The following is a 25,698-nucleotide window of genomic DNA, read 5'->3' as shown; positions in this document are numbered from 1 at the left end:
TTTCCAATTATCTGTTGTCCAATGTCTGTGTTTCTTTGCCCACTCTAACCTTTTCTTTTTGATTTTCTGTTTCAAAAGTGGCTTTTTCTTTGCAATTCTTCCCATAAGGCCTGCACCCCTGAGTCTTCTCTTTACTGTTGTACATGACTGACGAGTTTCTAGAGAAAGCTGTTTCTTTTTTGCCATTTTTGGCCTAATATTGACCTTAAGATATGCCAGTCTATTGCATACTGTGGCAGCTCAAAACAAACACAAAGACAATGTTAAGCTTCATTTAATGAACCAAATAGCTTTCAACTGTGTTTGATATAATGGCAAGTGATTGTCTTGTACCAAATTAGCAATTTAGCATTATTACTCAAGGATAAGGTGTTGGAGTGATGGCTGCTGTCTAGATTTGATCAAAAATGACTTTTTTCAAATAGTGATGGTGCTGTTTTTTACATCAGTAATGTCCTGACTATACTTTGTGATCAGTTGAATGCCACTTTGGTGAATTAAAGTAACAATTTCTTTCCATAAGAGCAAAATCTGTATATTATTCCAAACTTTTGGCCGCCAGTGTGTATATTTGTGTGCGTGTGTGCGTGTGTGTGTGTGTGTGTGTGTGTGTGTGTGTGTGTGTATATATATATATATATATATATATATATATATATATATATATATATATATATATATATATATATATACACATATATCGCAATATCCAATTACATCGGCAACCCCCGGCTGAGGGATCGGTGAATATTCTTGCTTTAGTGATTTTGCATTGAAAATTTTATTTATTTATTTAAAAAACTAAAAACTTAAATCAAATATATTTCTAAATTCAAATTGCACTCCAAATGAAACAAAAAAGCAATTAAAATAACAAAGTGATCAGCACTGCTGTGATTTGGCCACATGCGGCCGAGTGCCATAGGTAATCACAGCAGTGCTGATTTAGGGCCATATTGCACTCTTGCTTGTGTGATATTGCTTATATACAACAGTTCAATGAACAAGTACATTTAAAAAAATTAGGAAAAACTGAGTACGGTCACAAAAACTCATTTGTGCATGGAACTACTTTCTTATGCAATGGATGAGAATCTGCCGTTGCTGGTTCAAACCAAATGATACAGCCAAGCCTTCGTTAGAAATTCAAAAATGCCACTTCAGAAATAGTATCATGGTTTCAAACAAGTTATTGGAGAAACAAGGATGGATATGTGTGTGTGTGTGTATGTGAGAGAGAGAGAGATGGAGCGTGTGCGATCACCTGTTGCCACTCCTAAGCAGAGATGCTGTCAGCTTTCTGAAGATCAGCTTTCTCAGTGGAAAAATAGCTGTCCAAGCGGGAGTATTTCTCCCTATTTCGCGGTAGCCAGTGCGCAAGAGTCATTCACTATAGAAACCGCAATCTTCTCCACCATTTTAAACAGCATGTCCTCTCCAATGTAGAAAGTCCGGTAAGAGGTAAGCGCCTTGAGTTGTGTAATTAATCAGTCTGCTGTGTCTCTCAGCTGTGATGAGCCGTAATGCTGAAGTTGTTCGTTTAAAGCCGTTTAAAGCTATTTCCTAGCTTTAGTAGTGTAGTAGTAATACAAGCGATCACGGAATGCTGTTGTATGTAAAGAGTGGCTGACGCGGATTCACTTCACATCACCTAACTGGCTCATATTACACACAAAAATGATTTTTTGTCACCACCTGCTGGCTACAATATGTAATGTCAAAAAAATACATGTAAAGAGACACACATACAGTAGCTCTTAACACTTCTGCACTGCTCTTACACTTTAGTTTAGAACGGCATGAAAACAAGTGGAGTGATACACACAGTGAAGCGTCTGAGTGATGATGGTGTGAGACCATCAGTACTCATGGAACGTCTCTCGTCCAATCAGATTCGAGGACCGGAACTAACTGATGTATGTATGTATGTATGTATGTATGTATGTATATATATATATATATATATATATATATATATATAAAAGTAACCTCCTTTCCATTTACCGTTAGGCAAGTATCCGTCTAAACATGCAGGTGGAAAATTACTTAGTCGAACGAAGACATAAAAACAATTATAAATGTAAAAATTATCATTATAATGATAATCACTGAAATATAAATCATGGTTCGAGGTGAACGTGTTTTTGTATTATTTTATGTTTAATCACAGATGAGGCTGCTGAGTTGTGGTCACAATGAACTGTTCTGTGGAAATACAGTAAAGTGAACTGAACTCAAAGCACCTCCTGAGCTGAGATAGAATAAAAATTCAGAAGACAGAAACAAAGAAAAAGTGAGAACCTTTTTACATGCGCGCGTTCCACGAGACTGCAGGCCTCCGAACAAACAGCATGACATACATGCGCATAGACGGCTTTTCTGTCATCTGTTCTTAATAATATAACAACGTGTGTTTCTTCAAGCGTGTGTCTGTGTGTCTGCGGGCAAATTATTTGTGATATTAATTTGATAATAATAATAGCCTAATAATAATAATAATAATGTAATACATTAATGGGAAAACGAGCCAAATATCGTCTTGACATGGTCAAAGGCATCAGCTATTGGCGATCACTCTGACCATCTGTCCTGAGATCATCGTCTGTCGACACAACCCTAATGTGCATTTCTCTCTATAAATGAACAAAATGTTCAGACAGTCTCCTTGCTGGTTTTTCCAAAACATTCAGAATCATTACCACTTTTGCCGGTGTCGCTGCGGCTCGCTTCGTGCGTGCGCTTGTAAAAATTTATATTTTAAAGGCTCATTTTTATGGTTTAGTATTTCTCTGTATTGTAGAACAGTGTTAGCAGTGTTACTTATAATTTTCTTTCTCAGCCCTGGAACTCAAACCATTTTCTGATGCCACTCAAAAAATATTTAAGTAATTAAATTAATATCATAAACGTGCGACAACTAGTCAACTAATGGCTTAAACTAACGACTACTAGTCGACTAGGAAAATCTTTGGTCGGGGGCAGCCCTATCATTTAGTTTCTGTATTTGACTAAGAATCATTTCTCAATTCTCAGCCCTACTTATTGGCAACCCGCTAATTCCTGTCAACAACATTCCTCCTCACCCTCTGCTCAGATCTCCTTTTTTTTTAAATCCTCACTTGATTGTCTGTTATTAGACATAAGCCAACGCACATGACTTCTGTCATATTACACTCCGATTCTGAAGTAGGTGAACTTGTGCTGAGCTAATACAGCTAACAAGAACGGTTGTGTGATAAGTGGTGTTCATGTGTGAAATAATACACCTCTCATTTTTCTTTTTTGATTGAAAGGTGGCACAAGTGCATAAGAGAACATCTGACAAAGTAAATAAGCAGAGTCGGTCTATTTAAGTCTATTTGTGACAGGCTTACACTCGATTCTAACAAATCCTGAACACTTTTACAGCATCAAGCCATTTGCACAAGCCCCTTACCCAAACCTGTCTGGACCTGTTCAGCCCCCTTTACCATGTAAGTATCCTATACTGACCATCAGTTCGAAATTGCATACTACCATACTACTTGTATGCAGGTTTTTCCTCAACTTGACCTTCTATTGTCAGTGTGATGACTGAAGTAATCGATTAATCGAGTACTCGTTCAGCTTTAAGTATTTGACTAGTTCAAACACTTCGAATATTGTAATTTGATTTTTGTATGTGCCTTTGCCTTTGAGACATTTAAATAAAAAAAAATGATTAAACATGCAAAATAACCCCCCAGTCGAACCAGTCTTCTACAATACATCCCGAAGACTTTCAATGGGGTTAAGGTCAGGACTCTGTGGTGGCCAATTCATGTGTGAAAATGATTCCTCATGCTCCCTGAACCACTCTTTCACAATTTGAGCCCGATGAATCTTGGCATTGTCGTCCTGGAATATGCCCATGCCGTCAGGGAAGAAAAGATCCATTGATGGGATAACCTGGTCATTCAGTACATTCAGATAGTCAGCTGACTTCATTTTATTGCCGTATAACATTGCTGAGCCTAGACCTGACCAATTTAAGCAACCTCAGATCATAACACTGCCTCCAGAGGCTTGTACATTGGGCACTATGCATGACGGGTGCATCACTTCATGTGCTTCCCTTCTTACCCTGACGCGCCCAACGCTTTGGAATAGGGTAAATCTGGACTCATCAGATCACATGATCTTTTACCATTGCTCCACAGTCCAATCTTTATGCTCCCTAGCAAATTGAAGTAATTTTTTTTCGATTAGCCTCACTAACAAGTGGCTTTCTTGTGGCCACACAGCTGTTTAGTCCCAATCCTGTAAGTTCTCGTCGCATTGTGCGTGTGGAAACGCTCTTACTTTCACTATTAAACATAGCCGTGAGTTCTACTGTCGATTTTTTTTATGAAGTGACTTAAGCGTTGTAGGGGAAGGGAGTGAAATTACGTATTTATTGTGCATCAAATTTTTAAAAGTGCATAATTGAACACAACATAAAAATTTAACCTTTTATAAAATATCACAAAATACCCAAAATACAAAACTTTTAGGTTTACCATTTCTGTCTGTTATTGCACCCACCATACTCCTATACATCAGTAATATGTCACACATCAATGGCTAAAAATATTCCAGATTGTCAGATTCTGTTAATATTGCTAAACTACAATATTCAACATGACTAAATATCATTAAACAGCTATAATTAAACAATAATTAAATAGTTCAGTCCTACCTTTGCTGGAAGCCTTTCAATTGTCAGATGCATGATTGTTTTGTGAGTTATGATATTTCCAGCTGCACTGAATACACATCCAGAATGCAGTGTTAATCTCGTCAACAAAATTAAACATTCAAACATTGTTGATGAAAATATCACGAGAAATAAAAAACACAGCAAGATATTACAAATGCACTGACAATGTTTTAGAAGAAGAAACCCCTTGTTGAATAAAACCTTGTTTATTCATGTGATCCACATAGTATTGTAAGGATTTTTTCGATCCCAAGGTAAACTTTGGCACTTTTTAATCGCCTATTTTCAAATGCATCGTGTGTGTGTATATATATATATATATATATATATATATATATACATAAAGTTGAAGTCAGAAGTTTACATACACTTAGGTTGAAGTCATTAAAACTCATTTTTTAACCACTCCACAGATTTAATATTAGCAAACTATAGTTTTGGCAAGTTGTTATCTACTTTGTGCATGGCATGAATAATTTTTCCAACATTTGTTTACAGACAGCCGAGCCGATACTAAATGTGACATCAAAACCCTGCAGATCACTGATTAGTCAGAGAGAATAGTCACTACCAGTGTCACTGGATTTGCTACACGGGACATCAAACCGCTAGTTTTAAAGTTAGCAACAGCGATAGCAGTATCATTTAACGTAGTAGTCTTTTTAATAATATAAAGGATAGACCAGTAAATGTCACGGACCTCTTGGGAAAGGGTTTGAGAGATTTTCAGACATATAGGGCTGTTTTAACCTTTTTAAAGAATACAGGCCTACTAGAGCATAGGATATAATGTATGAGGATCGTGGTGCTTCTGCCCATCCTGGAGGTTGAGGAGCCCAGTGTGGAAGCTGGAGGAGCTGAACACGCAGCGCCAGCTGAAGCGTGGGCTCTGATCCTCTGGGGTGGGTGGGGCATTACATCCTCATATATAAAAAAATAAAAAATACAGATGCATCACCCATGTAAGCTATACAGTAGGTGGCGGTAATACTCCTAAGGAGTGAGCGGCCATTAACAAGACAAAGAAGAAGAAGAAGCAGTATCAGGCTACGTCTACATTAATCCGGATACATTTGAAAACTGCGTTTTTGTTTCAAAATGCTCTCCGTCCACACTAGCGTTTTCAAGCGTTTTCCAAAAGCTGCTCATCCTCACTGAAATGTCTGAAAATGCTTACTTTCCTGTACTGCGCATGAGTAAAACGTAAGACACTTCGACATGCGTCATTTCCGTCAGGCATTTATTTACTTTCCGCCTTTTTGAAACGTCGCGGCAGTGTACGGTCTGAAACGAAACTGTCCTTGCGTTCCACCGCTGAACAACAGCTGCAAGTAAACATCCTGTCTCCTTTGAAGAAATGTAAGCTGAAGTATGTACAAACTAACATTAATCTTTAACAACGCAATCAAATTGGAGAGTAGCCAAAACAACTGCGATACAATGTCATCCACCACCTTGTTTTGGACTGAATGGGTCACATGACTGCGTCACATGACTAAAATGCGTCATCGTTTTTAAAAGCATCCGTTTTCACAGTCTACACTACAACGCGTAAACAGCGTTTTCAAATGTATCCACTTTGGAGTTCGTTTTCAAAAAGCTCAGTTTTCGCGGACAAAAACGGCGTCTCAGTATGGACGGAAGGCCAAAACGGAGAGAAAAAGATGCGTTTTCAAACAAAAACGTATTAGGGTACGTTTACACGACAACGATGTACTAAAAACTGAAAAGTTTTTCCTTTTGCGTTTTTGAAAAGTTTCGCATACAGACAACAACGTTGTCAAAACAATCCCCGTACACACAGATCCATGAAAACGACTAAAAATGCTGCATTATGCATGCCAGACCAGTAGTTGGCGATGTCACTTTGTAAAGAAACACTACGCGCCTGCACACATAAGCATTCTTCCACAGAGTGGTGAATACAAACAATGAAGATGGCGAAAGCATCGAGCAGTTTTGTCTGGACGGACAATGAGGTTGCTTTATTACTACAGTTACTTTGCTGGAGAAGCATCAATAAACTCAAAACCTTGAGTAGCACAAACACAGTCCTGTAGTCCGCCATTGTAGTTTTGAATGACTCGCGCGTTGTTTTGAAGTACTCGCGCGCATACCTATAGACTGAACTCTCAAGATTATTCAATAAACTGCTCATTTTTACCATCACTTCGTCTCCTGCCTTCTCCTGTATTCCCCCTACTAACTCTTGGGATGTTAGGAGAGTGAGTTAACATAACAAGCTGTTGGTGTTGACTGGTTTTGTATATCAGACAGAACTCTGATATATAGATATCTTCTGACGGAGAGAGAGGTCTTGTGTACACTGGATCTAACATGCATTTTCACTGCCTCATGTTTTCATATTCTAAGCATATCATTGAATACTGTACATGGCATCACATCTCTTTGTATAGGCTATATACATAAGCGGTGGGTGAATGAATTGCAGGGTAAAGGTACATCAAATAAAATGAAGTAAATAAATAAATAACATTGAAAATACAAATACATTTTTCCCATCTGAATCCATACATTAATTTCAAGATTTTCAAATTGCAGGTTCTGCCTACTGTACAATGTTCACATTCCATACAAAACACTCCAGATGAATAAATAGTTGATTATTGTTATTTGCACAGACACCAGTATTCATATTGATAATTATACTTCTCAAATTGATGCCTATCAATCCATCATTCTTTATATAACAAGTAATACGTGTGTGCATGACGTCATCGTGTTTGTATGTTTACACGGAGAGGATAACGGCATCGTTTTCAAAAACGTGCACTTTGAAACCCGTTTTCAAAAGTTTGCGTTTTCAGGCCCCAAAACGCCATTGTCGTGTAAACAAACAGCCAAAACGCATAAAGAGTTTTCCGTTTTTAGTTGAAAACGTTGTCGTGTAAACGGCCCCTAGTGTTGACAAGGCCTCATTTGTTCACGCGACTTCCGAATTGTAAAAAGAAATGGCTTTGCGCAAAACTACGCCGTGGTCAATAAACGAGGTGCAGACGTTCATCTCTTTAGTAGCCTAGGAGAGGATCCAACGAGAGCTGGATGGGGCGACGCAAAACGAAAAAGTCTTTCAGGAAATGTCTCGGCTGTTGGCCGCACATGGCTACCACCAGACCTACCAACAGTGTAGGGAAAAGTTAAAAAAAACTTAAAAGTGACTACAGGACCATCAAGGACCACAACAGCCAGAGTGGTTCAAACAGAAGAAAGTGAAAGTGGTTAGACCAAATGGACGCTATCTGTGGCAATAGACCGAGCAATGGGAGGGAGAGTGCCCTGGACTTGGCCACGGTGTTGTTGGAGTCCACGATGGAGGATGGTACTTTTGTTATGTTAACTCTGTATTCTGCTTGAAAGCTTCACTTTATTTAGTTGACCAGCTACTGGAAAGCTCAGTAAGGGCAGGCTCAAATCGTGGCAGCGGCACTTCCGGTGTCATGCTCAGATGCCGCTGACTTTACGGCATGTGCCGCTTTTTTGTGGCTGGTGCCACTGAGTTTACACGGCATATGCCGCTGTTTATGAATGATGCCAGTAAATTTCTATGGCATTTCTATGAGCAGGTGGTAACACGGAAAGGATGTTTGTTTAGCTACATTTTGTTACTCAATAGCGGCATCTGCCTCGTAAATTCACTGGCATCATTCATATACAGCGGCATATGCCGTTTAAATTTAGTGGCACCAGCCACAAACAAGCGGCACATGCCGTAAAGTCAGCGGCATCTGAGCTTGACACCGGAAGTGCTGCTGCTAGATGCCACTGCTGCGATTTGAGCCTGCTGTCTCTCGGAAAGCTTGCTTCTAAAACAACCAGGCCAATTTAACTGTTACACTTGTGTAAAATCACCATGCAACAACTGCTTTATGCAGCACAATGAGCTAGTAGCTAACAACTAGCGGTCGTGCTATTGTTTATGGTCATTAATGTTCTTGAGTTGTTGTTGCTAGTTTGTTTTGTGTCGCGTTTAAGATGATGTCACGGCAGTAGAGGCAGCGCAACTATGACGATCAGCCTATAATCCCACCCATGTTGAGGCTGCACTAAACCGCAGTGGAAAAGCAATCACAGAAAAGCAAGCAGAGTTGAGTCGAACCGTAACGTGCAGTGGAAAAGTGCCATAAGTTAACTGTGCCTTTAAGCTGCTTGGAAAATTCCAGAAAATGATGTTAAACCTTTAGACAATTAGCCAATTAGCTTCTGATAGGAGGTGTACTTGTGGATGTATTTTAAGGCCTACCTTCAAACTCGGTGCCTCTTTGCTTGACATGATGGGAAAATCAAAAGAAATCAGCCTAGACCTCAGAAAAAAAAATTGTGGACCTCCACAAGTCCGGTTCATCCTTGGGAGCAATTTCCAAACACCTGAAGGTACCACGTTCATCTGTACAAACAATAGTACGCAAGTATAAACACCATGGGACCACGCAGCCATCATACCGCTCAGGAAGGAGACGCATTCTGTCTCCTAGAGATGAATGTAGTTTGGTGTGAAAAATGCAAATCAATCCCAGAACAACAGCAAAGGACATTGTGAAGATGCTGGAGGAAAAAGGTAGACAAGTATCTATATCCACAGTAAAGCATGTCCTATATCGACATAACCTAAAAGGCTGCTCAGCAAGGATGAAGCCACTGCTCCAAAACCGCCATAAAAAAGCCAGACTACAGTTTGCAAGTGCACATGGGGACAAAGATCTTTACTTTTTGGAGAAATGTCCTCTGGTCTAATGAAACAAAAATCGAACTGTTTGGCCATAATGACCATTGTAATGTTTGGAGAAAAAAGGGTGAGGCTTGCAAGCCGAAGAACACCATCCCAACCGTGAAGCATGGGGGTGGCTGCATCATGCTGTGGGGCTGCTTTGCTGCAGGAGGGACTGGTGCACTTCACAAAATAGATGAATCATGAGGAAGGAAAATTATGTGGATATATTGAAGCAACATCTCAAGACATCAGCCAGGAAGTTAAAGCTCAGTCGCAAATAGGTCTTCCAAATGGACAATGACCCCAAGCATACCTCCAAAGCTGTGGCAAAATGGCTTAAGGACAGCAAAGTCAAGGTATTGGAGTGGCTATCACAAAGCCCTGACCTCAATCCGATAGAAAATGTATGGGCAGAACTGAAAAAGTGTGTGTGAGCAAGGATGCCTACAAACCTGACTCAGTTACACCAGTCCTGTCTGGAGGAATGGGCCAAAATTCCAGCAACTTATTGTGAGAAGCTTGTGGAAGGTTACCCAAAAGGTTTGACCCAAGTTAAACAATTTAAAGGCAATGCTACCAAATACTAACAAAGTGTATGTTAACTTCTGACCCACTGGGAATGTGATGAAAGAAATAAAAGCTGAAATAAATCATTCTCTCTACTATTATTCTGATATTTCACATTCTTAAAATAAAGTAGTGATCTAACTGACCTAAGACAGGGAATGTTATATACGATTAAATGTCAGGAATTTTGAAAAACTGAGTTTAAATGTATTTGGCCAAGGTATGTAAACTTCTGACTTCAACTGTGTGTGTGTGATATATATATATATATATATATATATATATATATATATATATATATATATATATATATATATATATATATATATTTATTTTCATGTTGTTTGTTGACATGAATAAACTCTCCTGTGAGTGAGTTTGTGAAGGCATTTTAAGATTGTAACTTAAGTTGGGGACGAATGGACGTGTAGTTGTTACACCTAGTTGTGGTATGTGTAAGTTGATATGTTTATGTCACGTGCATAACCGCCGGTGACAATCTACCGCCGCGGTGGGGCGGTTGTCACGGTGATGGTCGCAGCCCTACCGCTTTTATCACCTAAATCTTGCTCTTACAGCTCAATGCATTGGTTGGTGCTCAAGATGCATGATGTTGTTTAAGGAATAGTTCACCCCCCCCCCCAAAAAAAAGAAATGTCATTATTTAAAGGGTTGTAACACTTCAGAACACTTGGAATGTATGTTTCTATATGTGAGTGTGTATGTCTGTCATTTTTTACTCTAGATGTTGCTGTTTATGCATAGTGCTCATTTTTTAAAAAGAAAAACAGATTCAAAGGTTGAAGTTTTGGAGGGTTTTTTTTTTTTCCCTTCTAATTATACTAAACATTATATATGGGTTTTTAGTTGTTTTTACTAATTATTATATTTTAACCATATTTCATCATGAAAATAACCATAAAAGCTTGCATGGCGTTAAAAAAACCCCTGCAATCTCCACTTTCTTTTTTTTCCCCTTCTACTTCTTTGGCTGTGTCTCACTAGCGCCCCCTTGTGTTCGTCCTCATCCAGCATATGAGCCTCTGGCGCCTCCTCTCCCCCCGGCTGCCACCGCAGTGCCCGTGTGGCAGGATCGCACCATTGCCTCTTCCAAACTGCGTTTGCTGGAGTACTCTGCCTTCATGGAGGTCCCACAGGATCAGGAATCTGTGAGTACAGACTAGAGACCGACTGATTTGTTTTGTTTTTAATGGCCAATTGAAATGAGTACTGGATAAGCGTTACCTGTAACTCAAACAGAAGCTTTAGTACGAAGCGAAAAGCATTGACAGTAATTTGGAATTATTTTGAATTCAGTCAATGTCACGTTGCTGACACCACACTGTAGATGTTGTAACATCCAGTCTACACGGCAATCAAGCAACCTTGCTTAAAAGAACTAGAACGGTCCTATTTGATTCATTGTAGATTGACTACTATGCAATAAAGCAACAATTTGGAAACACTTTGAAACAGCATAGACAAGGAAATTAATAATTACCAGCAGAGTGCAACAGTCTGATTCCGGAAGTAAAAATCTCATATATTCTCTCCATAGGGGAATGGATTATTAATGCTAACTTACAAACCTTTAAAGACAGACCTACCGTGAGTTCAAGAGTTGTTAATCGATGGTATGTGCTTCTGTTGAAGCCATCAGTCTGTGTTATATCAACTTCATATTTTTTTAAACTGTGTTTAATAACGGTGAAGAACTGCTAATTTCTGGTGAAGAACTACACTACCCATGATCCTGAGGGGGAAAACCCACCAATCAGAGAATCGCGGCCAACAAATCGCATCAAAAGAGCTCTGCAGTGACCGCCACGTTGCTCTATCTACACTCCCAAACTACTTATATATTTGTATATATCTCAATATTTTGCTATATACTTTAAAAATATTGATTCTGTATTTAAAATCAACAACTAAACCAATAGTTTTATATATTTCCAACTATTTTAATTTGATTGTCATTCGCAATGCTTTATGGGATTGTAGTTAATTTCTTCATTAAAGACGTTAAGTACACAGTCTTGTACGTTTGTCTTTTTGTTTGATTTTCAAATACTTCTAAGCAAAGTTTGTAATGTTGTGATTCACCTCAAGAGCTGGTTGGTTGGGTTCATGGCTTAGAACTCTTTATGTAGGATTTTATAAAATCCCTATGAAAAAAAATGAATGGGGAAAAACACTTTCGAAACCATGGTGACTAAAAAAGTGGGCGAGCACTGTTGTGCGCTCTTATAATTTTTTGTCATAATTGTGCAGCCCAGCTGGCTGATAAAATGCAGACCAGCAAATGAAACATACGCATTTCTTACATATGCTAAAATTAAATGTGAACATTTATATTAACACAATAGCTGCTCAACATTCACTTAAAAATATTTAAAATCAGGGGAGATGACATGAGGGATGTTACATATTAGAAGTGGACTGACAGATTATTGCAGTCCACTAATATATTCATTTATTTATTTATTGACCTATTTTAAATTCTTAATTTTTTTTAAGGGACAGACATAGCTAGACTGACTACCTAGGCAATGTAGTAGCTCTTTTTATCTACCACCAGTAGTGACCCCTAAATTTGTTCACGAATGTAAAAACTGCTCTTAATTTAAACAAACATTAATAGCACTATATTTAACTTCTTTTTTTTTGCAGTACAGCAAGCATCTGTTTGTTCACATTGGCCAGACGAACCCATCCTATAGCGATCCTCTCCTGGAGGCCGTGGACATCAGACAGATTTACGACAAGTTTCCTGAGAAGAAGGGAGGACTCAAGGATCTGTATGAGAAAGGCCCTCAAAATGCTTTCTTCCTGGTCAAATTCTGGGTGCGTGTACTCTAGCTATACATCGTTTATCTGAATCTGCACCAATCCTACTGTAGTGGGACCATGGTCCAGTGATGGTAATACCATAGTGCTTTGATTTATAACATAGTACTGGCTGATTAGCATATTCATATACTGTACCATTGGTATTATAAGTACTGTAAGGTATTTCAAAGAAAGCCATAGTATTACCAGCAAGGTAGTGTCCAAAAACATGTTTCTTTAGGGCTGTGTATAGATATGGATGTTTCAATTAATCACGATTCTCATTTGAACGTTCCCGATAATCTCAAAATCCCAAGATCGATCTTTTACTTTAAAGTTTACTTTAGTTTTGGTTTTGTTCATTATTGTTAAATAAATAGCGATTGAACTGTATAGTTTGGGCCCTGTTGTTAATTTAAAAAATGTTTATTTTTAAGTTAGGCCACATCTACACTCATCAGTTTAAGATTAAAACCTCTTTCAGTTTTCTTATATCCTTGTTTTCTAAAATATAGTTATGGAGAGTGTTTTCGAAAGTCTCTGTATTCGGTGGAGAAAAACGCTGTTCCAGTATGGATTAGAGGTGTAAACGTACACTGTAAACCAGGGACTAAAAACTAAATGTTTTTCATTTCGGTTCGTTCTGAACAAAAACTGTATTTTTTCATTCCGGTTCTGAAGTTCTGCAGCCTCTTTTCCAAATGGTAACCGGTTAGAACAAAATAAAAGAATGGTTAGATGCTGAGTGACTCCAGCCAGGTCTCCTAAGCAACCAAATTGGCCCGGTTGCTAGGGAGGGTAGAGTCACATGGGGTAACCTCCTCGTGGTCGCTATAATGTGGTTCGTCTCAGTGGGGCGCATGGTGAGTTGAGCGTGGATGCCACAGTGGATGGCGTGAAGCCTCCACACGTGCTATGTCTCCGTGGCAACGCGCTCAACAAGCCACGTGGTAAGATGCGCAGGTTGATGGTGTCAGATGCGGAGGCAGCTGGAATTCAACCTCCGCCACCCGGATTGGGGCGACCACAAGGACTTAAAAAGCGCACTGGGAATTGGACATTCCAAATTGGGTGAAAAAGGAGAAAAAAAAAAAAAGAAAAAAAAAAAGAATTGTTAGTAACGTTCTTTTTAAAATGACAGTACTCTGCGCTAATAGGTGCGTGAAATACCAAATGTAGGGTTGCCAGATCTCTCAAAAGAAACAAGACACCTGTCTGGAAAAACAAGCCCAAAATGAGCCACATGCCTCACCAAAATAATTGAAAATAAGCAATAAATTTGTTTGTTATAAAAACAAAATACATTTTATTTACAGATCTGCTTCTCAGTCAAAACCAGACACATCAAATCTGTATTAATGCATCATATCTAACAATAATTCAGTGAAGACTTGGAAACAACTGAGAAATGCACTTTTACCTCTAATAATGTTTTCCTTGTATCTGGATTAGCCGTGCATGCATACTTCATGTAGTATTTATATATAGTTGTTCAAAAGGTCTTCATTCAGAGAATGTGACATCACAACGGGTAGTTAGACAAAGAAATGTGTGATGCAGCAGTTTCCTTCAGGATCAAATCACATGTTTAATTTGTAAATAAAAATGTACTGTTATAAACCCTTTGACCTTTGGTTTCATGAAAAATAATCGGAAACAAAATTAACCGGTTACCAGCATTTAAAAATAAAGTTATCACTCCGGAACAATTGAAAATGACTTTGTTCCAGTTTTCGGTTACATTCTTCTGAACATTTCGTTCATTTTCGGTTTCCGTTCCTTGAACCTTTTTTAGTCCCTGCTGTAAACCTTAATGTTGTCATTACTAGAAAAATCAAGTTGTCTTATTTAAACATTACTTGAAATGTCTAGTTTTGGGCTCTTAACTTAAATATCTATGTTCCTTGAACTTATTTTTCTTAAAAATCCATAGATTTAAGATGTTAAGTGTTAATAACTCAAACTATTGAGTACAAAATTGAAGCTATGAGGAATATCCATAATGCCTTGTACAATTACCTTGAATTATTTCATTGTTTCCTTGGTCGAAGGGAACATATAGGGCATTTAAATAGTTGTTTTTTAGAATTCATAGAGGTTTTAGCTCTTTTGTAGTATTATTTATATTGTTTTGTTGCAAATATTTGTCACCATTCGGGTGATCTGTGTACCCTTTGGTCAAGTTGGATCCTGTTTCTCAGTAGTACAGGTGTTTATGCATTTCTGTGGAGAAATACATTTATTTTATGATTGACCTAGAATCAGTTATAATAATCTTTAATTAAGCTCTGTTGTTGTATGACCTAAATATGAGTCCACTCAATTAAAATTATAATGTAGAAACAACAACCTTTTAAATAGCAGATCTAAGTTAAGGGAATTGCATCTAGTTACCTTAACTTTCAGTAAAGTTAATTCTATATGATCACCAAGTTAAAGGATTAGTTCACCCAAAAATGAAAATTCAGTCATTGTTTACTCAGCCCTGTATTGTTATAACCCTATATGACTGCCTTTCTTTTTCTTAACACAAAGGAAGAAATTGTGAAAAAATGTTGTGCTCAGTGATGTCATACAATGGCAGTTTATGGTGACCACCTCTTCAAGCTTCAAAAGAACGCAAAAGTATAATTCAGAAGTCTAATAAATTATTCCATGAGACTCATGATTGTTATGAAAGCATACGTTAAGGTTTGGTGAGAAAATTATTAAAAAAAAATTCTCCCCAATTTGGAATGCCCAATTCCCAATGCACTCTAAGTCCTCGTGGTGGTGTAGACGAATCTCAGTTGCCTCCGCGTCTGAGACCGTCAATCCGTGCATCTTATCACGTGGCTTGTTGAGCGAGTTACTGCTGAGACGAAGCGTGTGTGGAGGCTTCACGCTATTCTCTGCGGCATCCACGCACAACTCACCATGCGCCCCACCGAGAGCGAGAGCCACATTGCGACCACGAGGTGGTTTACCCAAAGTGACTCTACCCACCCTAGCAACCGGGCCAATTGCTTGCTTAGGAAGCCTGACTGGAGTCTCTAAGCACAAAAACTTTTGTTATTATTTATTTAAGTTTTTGGACTGGTGCCAGTTCACAGTTACCCGCGCGATGCTGAAAATAGAAAACAAGCGATCGATAGCATGTACTGTCGGTCGTCACTGCTGGACAAAAACTCTGACTACCATAGTAAATATACCTTTTATTGCGTGTCGTTTGCCGTCGGGTTAGGACACGGTGTGACTGTGGCTGCCTGTAGCCTCCTCTATGTTTCTGTTTGATTTCCGAGTACTCCGATAAAAAAAAAATAAGGCTGGGCATAGAAATGCATCAGTTCTTCGACTACAAACTCTTCAGACATGTTTAGTAAGTTCTGTTCTCTGTTTTGTGTGCAGCTGTGTTGTGTTCTGTTGCCACTATCGCTGTTGAGGATCTGTTTTTAGATAAACAAAACTTGAACACCCCAGTGTCACGAGGGGGCTGCGTGAACTGTTGATCTCCTGCCCTATCATGAACGCGCACAGGAGATCAACGGTCAGTGAACGTTTTCACTTAATAATACATTAGATTTTGGTTTGTTTCTCACCAAACCTTATCATATGCTTTTATAACAATCATGAGTCTCATGGAATTATTTATTAGATTTCTGAATTATACTTTTGTGTTCTTATAAAGCTTGAAGAGGTGGTCACCATAAACTGCCATAGTATGAGATCACCGAGCACAACATTTTTTTCACTATTTTTCCTTTTGTGTTAAGAAAAAGAAAGAAAGTAACATAGGGTTATAACAACACAGGGGTGAGTAAACAATGACTGAATTTTCATTTTTGGGTGAACTAATCCTTTGAGTGAACTTTATTACGCACGTTTGGGAAATGCCATTACTCAATTCAGTTGAGGGAAAGAGTTTAACTCAATCAAATGAGTAAAGTCAACTTATTAGGGTTTTAAGTGTAGCAAAATCATTCTGTTTTCAAATGAAAACATAGTAGTGTGGACATGGCCCTAGAAGGTTCCCAGTATTTGCTGAGAGAGAATTTCTTTCATATGTAAGCAGAATAGACATTAAAACTGAAATATACTCAACTGAATCAATCGTATCAAATCAAGAGCTTGCGAATCAAATCGGGAAATCTGTATCCATACCCAGCCCTATGTTTTTGCCATGGCACCAATGTGTGGTTGTACTATGGTACTTCTTTTGGGGGAAAAAAAGCAGTAAGAGCAGTAATTTAATGAAAGTTAATGTGTATTTATTGATGAATAATAACTCTCAAGAACACTGACGACCAAACATGTAAACCAATTCCACAAAGGAAAGTTCCTGCCTTACTTGCCTCCCTTATAAGTTTTGGTTGAATTTGTATTATGGCCTGGCTTTTCGCACTTTTTAAACGCAACTCATTTTTAAGCACACTGTGCAGTCTTATGTTATGGTTTGGTATTATCCATAACCATCCAGCCAACAACAATCTCTTTAAGTTGTTGTAGTGTCTCAAAGCAGCAGAACTGAGATTATTTCTCTGTCTCAGGCTGATCTTAATAATGGCGGCTTTCAGGATGGACCGGGCTCTTTCTACGGAGTCAGCAGCCAATATAGCAGCTCAGAGAACATGACCATCACAGTCTCAACCAAAGTCTGCTCCTTTGGCAAGCAGGTGGTCGAGAAAGTGGAGGTGAGTGTTTTCTCCAACACGATTCGTCTTTATACCAACTTCAACATTTCAAATGAGTGTGAAGCTTCAGTGCAGAAATTCTGCTCACGTTTGAGTGGCTTAAGTGGTTTCAAAACACTATCTGCCCATGTTTTTACGATTTACAGACCGAGTACGCTCGTGTGGAGGGCGGGAAGTGTTTGTATCGCATCCATCGTTCTCCTATGTGTGAATATATGATCAACTTCATCCACAAACTCAAGCACCTGCCTGAGAAGTACATGATGAACAGTGTATTAGAAAACTTCACCATCTTACAGGTAAAATGTTCTGTAGACGATGTTCTTGCTTGAAATATAACAATCACACAAATAAGGGTTTTAAACCATATTCATGTCCCAAATTTTGGTAACGGGTTGAAAAAAGTATGTAAAAGTACGGAGCCCCATAGAGGACAGGGAGGGTAATTTTTTGCGTTTCCTTGCCATTATTTTGGGTTTCCTTGCAGTAGCTTTATCCATGCCTTATGAAAAGTTATGCTGAACCACGGTAGTTGTAGTAAAACCATAGTAACCACTCAATTTAACATGGTTTTTCTACAGTTATTATAGCTGCACTATGGTATGTGTATTAAAACCATTGTAACCACAAAAATTACCATGGTTTTACTACAGTAATCATAGTTCAACTACGGTATTTGTAGTAAAACCATCAACTGTGGTATTTGTCGTAAAGCCATAGTAACCACAACATTTACCATGATTTTAATACAGTTATTATAGTTGAACCATGGTATTTGCAGTAAAACCATCAACAATGGTACGTGTAGTAAAAACATTGTAACTAGGGCTGCAACAACTAATCGATAAAATCGATAATGGAAATCATCGACAACGAATTTCATTATCGATTAGTTGGATATTTGCAGTAAGCACGGAGAACCCCGTTTCTAAACACTTCAAAGAAGATCATAATAAGCATACAGTTTAATGTGTAGTGGTTGCTGCGTCAGGTGCGCTGACAGAGTGATTGTGCTGTTTGATGCACTGAAGAGTTGTTTCTCTCAAGCGCATCACTTACATTTTACTGCTATTATCTCTGTTTTATAATGTAAACATGTTATGAATTCAAAATCAGCCGCGTATTTCGCAAAACTTTTCCTGTCCTTTGTTCTTACTACAAGCGAGTCTCTGTTAAACTTGAACGAGCACGTGCATCCACGCCAATCAAACCGATCGCAATGGAGAAAGGGAGCGCAGTCATTTTGATTAAACTGTTCAACATCATACCACGATTTCAGTTTCAATGTAATCAAATGTGCAGCTTTCATGGATATCAGACTGAAGTCTCAGCAGTCAAGGTGTGCCGGTTTTCAAAGTGTTTTCTCCTGCTCATGTAAGCACATGTATTACAGTGAGCACCGTGATGAGTCTTTTCAGCGTGAGAGTGAATTTGCAGAGTGTTTACAGATGATTGCACTATATTAAACTGTATGAAATGCTGAATATAATGTATAATAATGCTAAGGGTCCTAATATTTGATAGTCCTCCTGATAATGTAATGTCTGATTTCACTAGTAAATTTATACAATGGTAAACATTATTTTACTGGATAAACATACAAAATTTTTGAAAAGAATAGTTTAGAAACATGTAATCAGTGAAAATACTATTTTAAAAACTATAATATAAAAAATGTAATGTATATAATCAGTGACGGTGTACAAGCATACGTATATAACATAATTATGTATTTTTCAGTTGGGCAGAATTATTAACATTTCTGTTCTCGTGTCACTATTGCCCTCTGCTGGGCTGATCTTTTGTCCCACTCCGTGCCCTATGGATCATTTTACTCTTTAATGATGAGCATTTTTTGTTAAGTTTTACAAGTTAAGCAACTGTTTTGCATAAGTCCTGAAAGAATAATAATAATACATTTAAATGTAACTTTTTATGATTCAGGCTTTGTTCAGTGTTTTGTGAGAGCGAAGAATCGTTAATTCAGTAATGTAAATCAAACCAAATCCTTACGCCCTTTATCATTTTAATAAAGTATAATTTAAAGTAATTTTTATCTGATTAATCGTCGATATAATCGACGATTAATCGATTATCAAAATAATCGTTAGTTGCAGTCCTAATTGTAACCACAAAATTTACCATGGTTTTATTACAGTAACCACATTTTAACCATGGTATTTGTAGTAAAAACATATTAATAATACAGGAAAACCAAAACTGTGGTAATAAAATCAAAATAATTTTGCAAAAAAAAATAATAATAATAATAATAACTACATTTTTACTATAGTAACACCATGATTAATTTGTGGTACAAGTACCATGTTTCTGTCATGTTTCCACAACAACAACAAAAATAATAATAATAATGCACTTAAGAAAATTAACCATGGTTTTACTATAGCAAAACTGCACTTACCATGACTGTAGTAAACATTTTTGCGGTAAGAACCATGGTTTTAAAAACCATGGTACATGTACCACAAATTAACCATAGTGTTACTATAAACATACCATGATTTTTTGGTATAATGATTATTTTTTTATTACCATGAGTTTGATTTTCCTGTAATATTACTATGGTTTTACCAGGATTATCGTGGTTAAAATATGTTCACTATAGTAAAACCATGGTAAAATTTTGTGATTACTATGGTTTTACTCTATGTGAATATCATATTTCAGCTATAATTACTGTAGTAAAAACATGGACAGTTTTCATAATGGATGTATAAATCTATTGCAAGGGAAACCAAAATAAATGTGAGGATGTGAAAATAAAAAAGCATGTATAATATTTTTAAGAGTATGCAGTAGACACTACATATAGTGGTGCACCGATCAGGAAATTTGAGGCCGATACTGATCTCCAATTTTGTTTTAATACTAATATGGGCTGATACCGATTTTTCTTAAAGTGCCATTTGCCACACTTTTGCAAGTTATATGCTGCAGTTTTATGTTTATGCCCCACACAGTAAAATTACAGGAACACTTTACCAAAGGGTTCCATTTGTTAACATTATTTAACAACATTACTGTAGTTAACATGAACTAATTAACTTAATGTCATTTACAACATACACGATTACATTTTTTAAAAGCAAAAGTTGTATTAGTTAACATTAATACACTATGAACTAACAATGAACAATTGTATTTTTGTTAACTAACATTATGATTAATTAATGCTGTAAAAATATATTGTTCATTGTTTGTTCATGATAACTAATGCATTAACTAATGTTAAAGAAATGAAACCTTTTTATTGTTACCAAAATTACATTAAAATTACATTCATTGTGAATTGCTAGCATTTATTTGTATTGAAAACAGTTATTAATAGTTCTGTTGCCAATATCAAAAGGTCATTGTGACATACTGGCAACCTAAAACCATGAGAGCATCACACACAGCAGAGATACATTCAGAAATAAGAAAAATATATCCATTACAAGCTCTAAAACTGCTCCAGTGAGAAATTATTAATATGTATGATTTGTTTACTGTCTTTGGTGTCTTGTTGTAGCACAAATCACTAATTATTAAGCAAATGCATGAAGCGGTGCCGTTATTGAAGGTTAAAGCATTACATCTGTTATTAGTGGTATTGTGACCAACATTAATCTGATTTAAATTGGGATCCTCACAGAATAGTGCTGAGATGAGTGACTGATGATGAGATATTGAGAGCGCTTGTTTGGTTGACACCAGGAGCGCTCATGTTAAAGAGAGTAAAGCTAAAAGTGCTCATGATGGCTCAAACAGTCTATCGCTCCACACAGCGTCTGATTGTGACGACTCACATTACATCATGTGTGCTTAGATTTTTATTTGCATGTTTATTTGTTGTTTAATTTGTTTTTATACCCGTTAGCAGCCTCTTTATCCTCTTCCTGCTCACTGTGCTACAAGTCAGAATAACTACCATAATGAACTTAATATTCATACACATGTAATTCTTACACATTTTTAAAAACAAAACGGCATATTCATGTGAATTACATCATGTCTGAAAGTTTAAATTCGTGAATGCTTAGAATTGCGAACAACTCACCTTCCAGAGGCCACTCTGTCATGCTTCAAGGGCTGAGAAAGTGCTCATTCATTAGAGGAGCAGTGTGCATGTGTGATTCTGGCCCTGATTCTAGGCACAATCGCCGATCACAGATTTAAGATGAATATCGGCCGATTTCGATCGGTGGCCGATCGATCGGTGCACACCTAATTACATATTTTTGTCTTTTTTTTTTTTTTCTGTGTAACACACTACAGGTGGTGACCAACAGGGAAACCCAGGAGACTCTACTGTGTATAGCGTTTGTATTTGAAGTGTCGACAAGCGAACACGGGGCACAATACCACGTCTATAGGCTCATTAAGGACTAGCGACTCTACAAGCAGTTCTGTCAACAGACTTCCGTTGCTTTGCACAGTCCCTCCGACAAACATATGGAGGAAGATGCCAAATTGTCCAAACATTGGAGGAATACGCCAAAATGTTACGAACAACCAAATGTTTCGCTTCTGTTCTGATCCTGGTGCGGAGAGTCTTTGAGGACGTAAAAAATATATTGTTTTACTCTGTTAAAAAACGATTTTTTTGTATTTGTTTTTAATTGCCTTAAATACAAAATGGGTCACGTTGGTTTTGTTGCGTATACAAATTGTAATAATGCCTTTTAAACTGTTTAGTCTCCATTGAGGGAATGTGAATGTGTTGATGGAAATGAATGTCTTTGAATCGTGGAAGACGACGTGTGCTGTCTATAACCAGAGCAGTACATACAGAATCTTACAGTGATGTACAAGGGTGAATCTCATTAAGAAATGTCCAGGTCATACTTCATGTCAAGATCTCCTAATGGAAGATTTATGTCAACTGTTATAAAGGACCGATCCACTGAAAACACACTGCAGTTAAATTCTTAGTTTAGAAATAAAACAACCTTTCCTGTCCTTTGAACAACAAAAGAGGAGTCAGAAACCGTTTTGTAGATACGAAAAGATTTTGATAAGTTGACCCAAATGCGAGTGCCTTTTTTCCTCTCTCAAAGAACATTAAGTTGATTGATACTCTGAAGTGCCTTTTGACTACCTCTTGACTTAAAACGGTAAGGCTAGGTAACACAATCAATTCCTGAAACAACAACATGACAAAGTATTTAACTCAGCTGTTCATCGAAGCTTTCTCAAGATGCATTAACTAAAAAAAGGTCAAACTTGTTGTCAGTCTAATACAAAGAATAGAGTTTCACAGTTGCTGCCCATCGATACAAGATTTTAGAAGTTTAATAAATGAAACAATTCCTTGACAGAGTTTTGCCTTGGAATGTTTGCATTTTACCGATTTTCCCCGTCACTTTCATGACTTCCCTGCATTGTGCATCATCCTTTCCTATTCAACAAGTTAATTTCTCATAAATGTACTTGTTGCAACCTTTAGTTTTGTGCCAAACCAACAATTATTTTTAATGTTCCTGATGTTAAAGTCTAAAAGGGAACGTCAATAATTTAAGGCGTTTGTTATTGTTCGTATGGTTTGGTTATTTTTTTTTCTCTCTTTGGATATACTTTGGTCAAAATTCAGACTTCATGCACCACATGTTCGGTGTGGTTATGTATGCATTTTGCATTAACATCAAATGCCATTTAAACACCTTAGAGAGTTTTTTTTTAATTTATTTTTTTATTAGATCATTGATATCCTTTGATACTACTAAAAAGGTAATTAAAAACTTGAATTTAGTAAATATTCTGATCAAATTCAATGTTTGCAACGCCTATCTCTAAAGAAGCCATGCAGTGTTTTTTATTCCACAGTCCCCTAAGATGTACTAAAGGCAGCACTGTTTGTGTGAATTGTTTATGAGATGGTTCACTAGACATGAGATGGTGCTCGCTGATACAGTTTTAAAGTCCAAACATCAGTTTATAGTTTAGTTAAAGTTCTGAAGGTACTGCTAAATCTTGAGTACACATTAAAAGCAGAAATGTTATGTATATTGGTACAGCCTTAACCTACAATTTTGTTTTAACTTCAATGACGACAGTTTCCTCAATTGTAGTTTTTCTTACAGGCTCTTGTTTTTACTTTTTATAATTATTATTATAATTACTAATTTTATGTTTGCTCTTTGACTTTCAATTGATGATGTATGCATACATTGAAAATTGCGTGTTACTTTTGTTATTTTATGCCATAATCTATGTGGTGTTGGCAAAAGCTTTCCCCCGTTTTTTAACAGTTCATTGTGGCCTTGGATACCGATTGTGCATTGCAGTTATGTATTGAATATCTTCGATGTTAGGGGTTTGTACAATATAATCAAAACAATGTATAGCAATACCAATAAAATGACATGGGTCTCCTTGGACCATATTTCTTAAAACACATTTACAACTTTGTAAAAGTGTCTTTTTTTTTCTTTTTTTTTTTTTTAATTTTTATTTTATAAAGTGTGCATGTTTGGGGTGTCTTCAGGAAATCTAAATAAAAATGTGTTCATACACTGCGTGCACAATTATTAGGCAAGTGAGTATTCTGATCGTATCATTATTTCCATGCATATTTTCCAACTCCAAACCATATAAACATGAATGCTTATTGGATTCAATCATTTTCAGGTGGTATGTATTTGTGTAATGAGGGAGGGTGTGGCGAAAGTGACTAACACCTTATATCAAGGTGTGCACAATTATTAGGCAGCTTTATTACCAAAGGTAAAATTGGCCAAAAAAGAGATTTAACTGACACTGAAAAGTCAAATATTGTAAAATGCCTTTCAGACGGATGCAACACTCTTGAAATAGCTAAACTATTAAGGCATGACCACCGGACAATCAAACGTTTTGTTGCGAATAGTCAACTGGGGCGCAAAAAACGCATGGAGAAGAAAAGGCACAAATTAACTGCAAAAGACTTGAGAAGAATTAAGCTACCAGGAACCCATTATCCTCCAGTGCTACCATATTCCAGAACTGCAACCTATCTGGAGTGTCCAGAAGTACAAGGTGTCAAGTGCTCAGGGACATGGCCATGGTCAAGAAGGCTGAAACATGACCACCACTGAATATATTCACAAGCTGAAGCATCAAGATTGGGCAAAGAAATACCTGAAGACAGATTTTTCAAAGGTTTTATGGACAGAAGAAATGAGAGACTCATGGACACAGGGCACCACTTCGAGTCAGGTGCCAGCTAGATGGAGGAGGGGTACTGGTATGGGTGCTATCATTAAGGATGAGATAGTTGGACCTTTTCTAGTTGAAGATGGACTGAAACTCAACTCTCAAACCTACTGCCAGTTTCTGGAAAGTACTTCTTCAAGCAGTGGCACAGGAAGGAGTCCTCAGCATTCAAGAAGGCCATGATCTTTATGCAGGACAATGCTCCATCACATGCATCCAAGTACTCCACTGCTTGGCTAGCCAGCAAGGGCCTCAAAGATGCCCAAATAATGACTTGGCCCCCTTCCTCACCTGACTTAAATCCTACTAAGAACTTGTGGGCCCTTCTCAAACGTGAGATTTACAGTGAGGGAAGACAATACACCTCTTTGAACAGCATTTGAGAGACTGTGGTTACTGCTTCAGCGAAAGTTAATCGTGAACAGATCAAGAAACTGACAGACTCCATGGATGGAAGGCTCATGGCAGTTATTGAAAAGAAGGGTGGCTATATTGGTCACTGAATATTTTTGAAAGGCCAAAAATGTTATTTCATTTTGTAAGGCTGGCACCAGGATGTCTACAACCAAAAGGCGCCATTTCCGGTAAAAGTCAAAGAACTCTGCGAGAATCAACGTCATAGAACTCTCTCACAAAAGCTGAAATCTTCACCTGAATATCACCACAGTGTGATAAATTGCAAATCACCTTACTGCCCCCACTTCTCTCTCCCCCTTCTCCCCTTCAACAGCTCTGGACCAACACAAAGACACAAGATTTATATGTAAAAATATAACAAATACCATGAAAACAAAGAATGCAACTGTATGTGTTTGATATCATTTATGAGGTCTCTGTGCGACTGGTATAATGGTCTCTTTCCCATGTTGATAAAACTAATGGTAATAAAGTTATAAGGTCTTTGCCAAATACTGCATAATTCTGGAGGTCTATCCCCCTCCTTGACCTACAATTGAAATGATCTCCTATATGTTAACAAGGTTAAACCCCAG

General features: G+C 37.5%; 1 protein-coding gene across 8 annotated transcripts in view; it reads left to right on the top strand.

The window, feature by feature from the left end:
* LOC127445655 (transcriptional enhancer factor TEF-5-like) overlaps nucleotides 1-24,044 on the top strand; it is a 79,029-nt gene extending 54,985 nt beyond the window's left edge. For 4 of the 8 annotated variants that reach the window (XM_051705876.1, XM_051705875.1, XM_051705872.1 and 1 more), the window contains 7 exons: nucleotides 3,294-3,326; nucleotides 3,409-3,473; nucleotides 11,019-11,182; nucleotides 12,684-12,857; nucleotides 17,369-17,512; nucleotides 17,659-17,811; nucleotides 21,791-24,044. In XM_051705876.1, coding sequence (XP_051561836.1) covers nucleotides 3,294-3,326; nucleotides 3,409-3,473; nucleotides 11,019-11,182; nucleotides 12,684-12,857; nucleotides 17,369-17,512; nucleotides 17,659-17,811; nucleotides 21,791-21,904 — 847 coding nt within the window. In that variant the 3' untranslated portion in view covers nucleotides 21,905-24,044. The remainder of the gene's footprint in view (nucleotides 1-3,293; nucleotides 3,327-3,408; nucleotides 3,474-11,018; nucleotides 11,183-12,683; nucleotides 12,858-17,368; nucleotides 17,513-17,658; nucleotides 17,812-21,790) is intronic. The other 4 variants (XM_051705880.1, XM_051705879.1, XM_051705877.1 and 1 more) reach the window with 3 other exon arrangements.
* Nucleotides 24,045-25,698: the final 1,654 nt, after the last annotated feature.

This window comes from Myxocyprinus asiaticus, chromosome 9 (assembly GCF_019703515.2).
Source record: "Myxocyprinus asiaticus isolate MX2 ecotype Aquarium Trade chromosome 9, UBuf_Myxa_2, whole genome shotgun sequence".
In the NCBI taxonomy this organism is placed as follows: Eukaryota; Metazoa; Chordata; class Actinopteri; order Cypriniformes; family Catostomidae; genus Myxocyprinus; species Myxocyprinus asiaticus.
The sequence above is the reverse complement of the archived record's forward strand: the minus strand, read 5'-3'. Positions and strand labels throughout refer to the sequence as shown.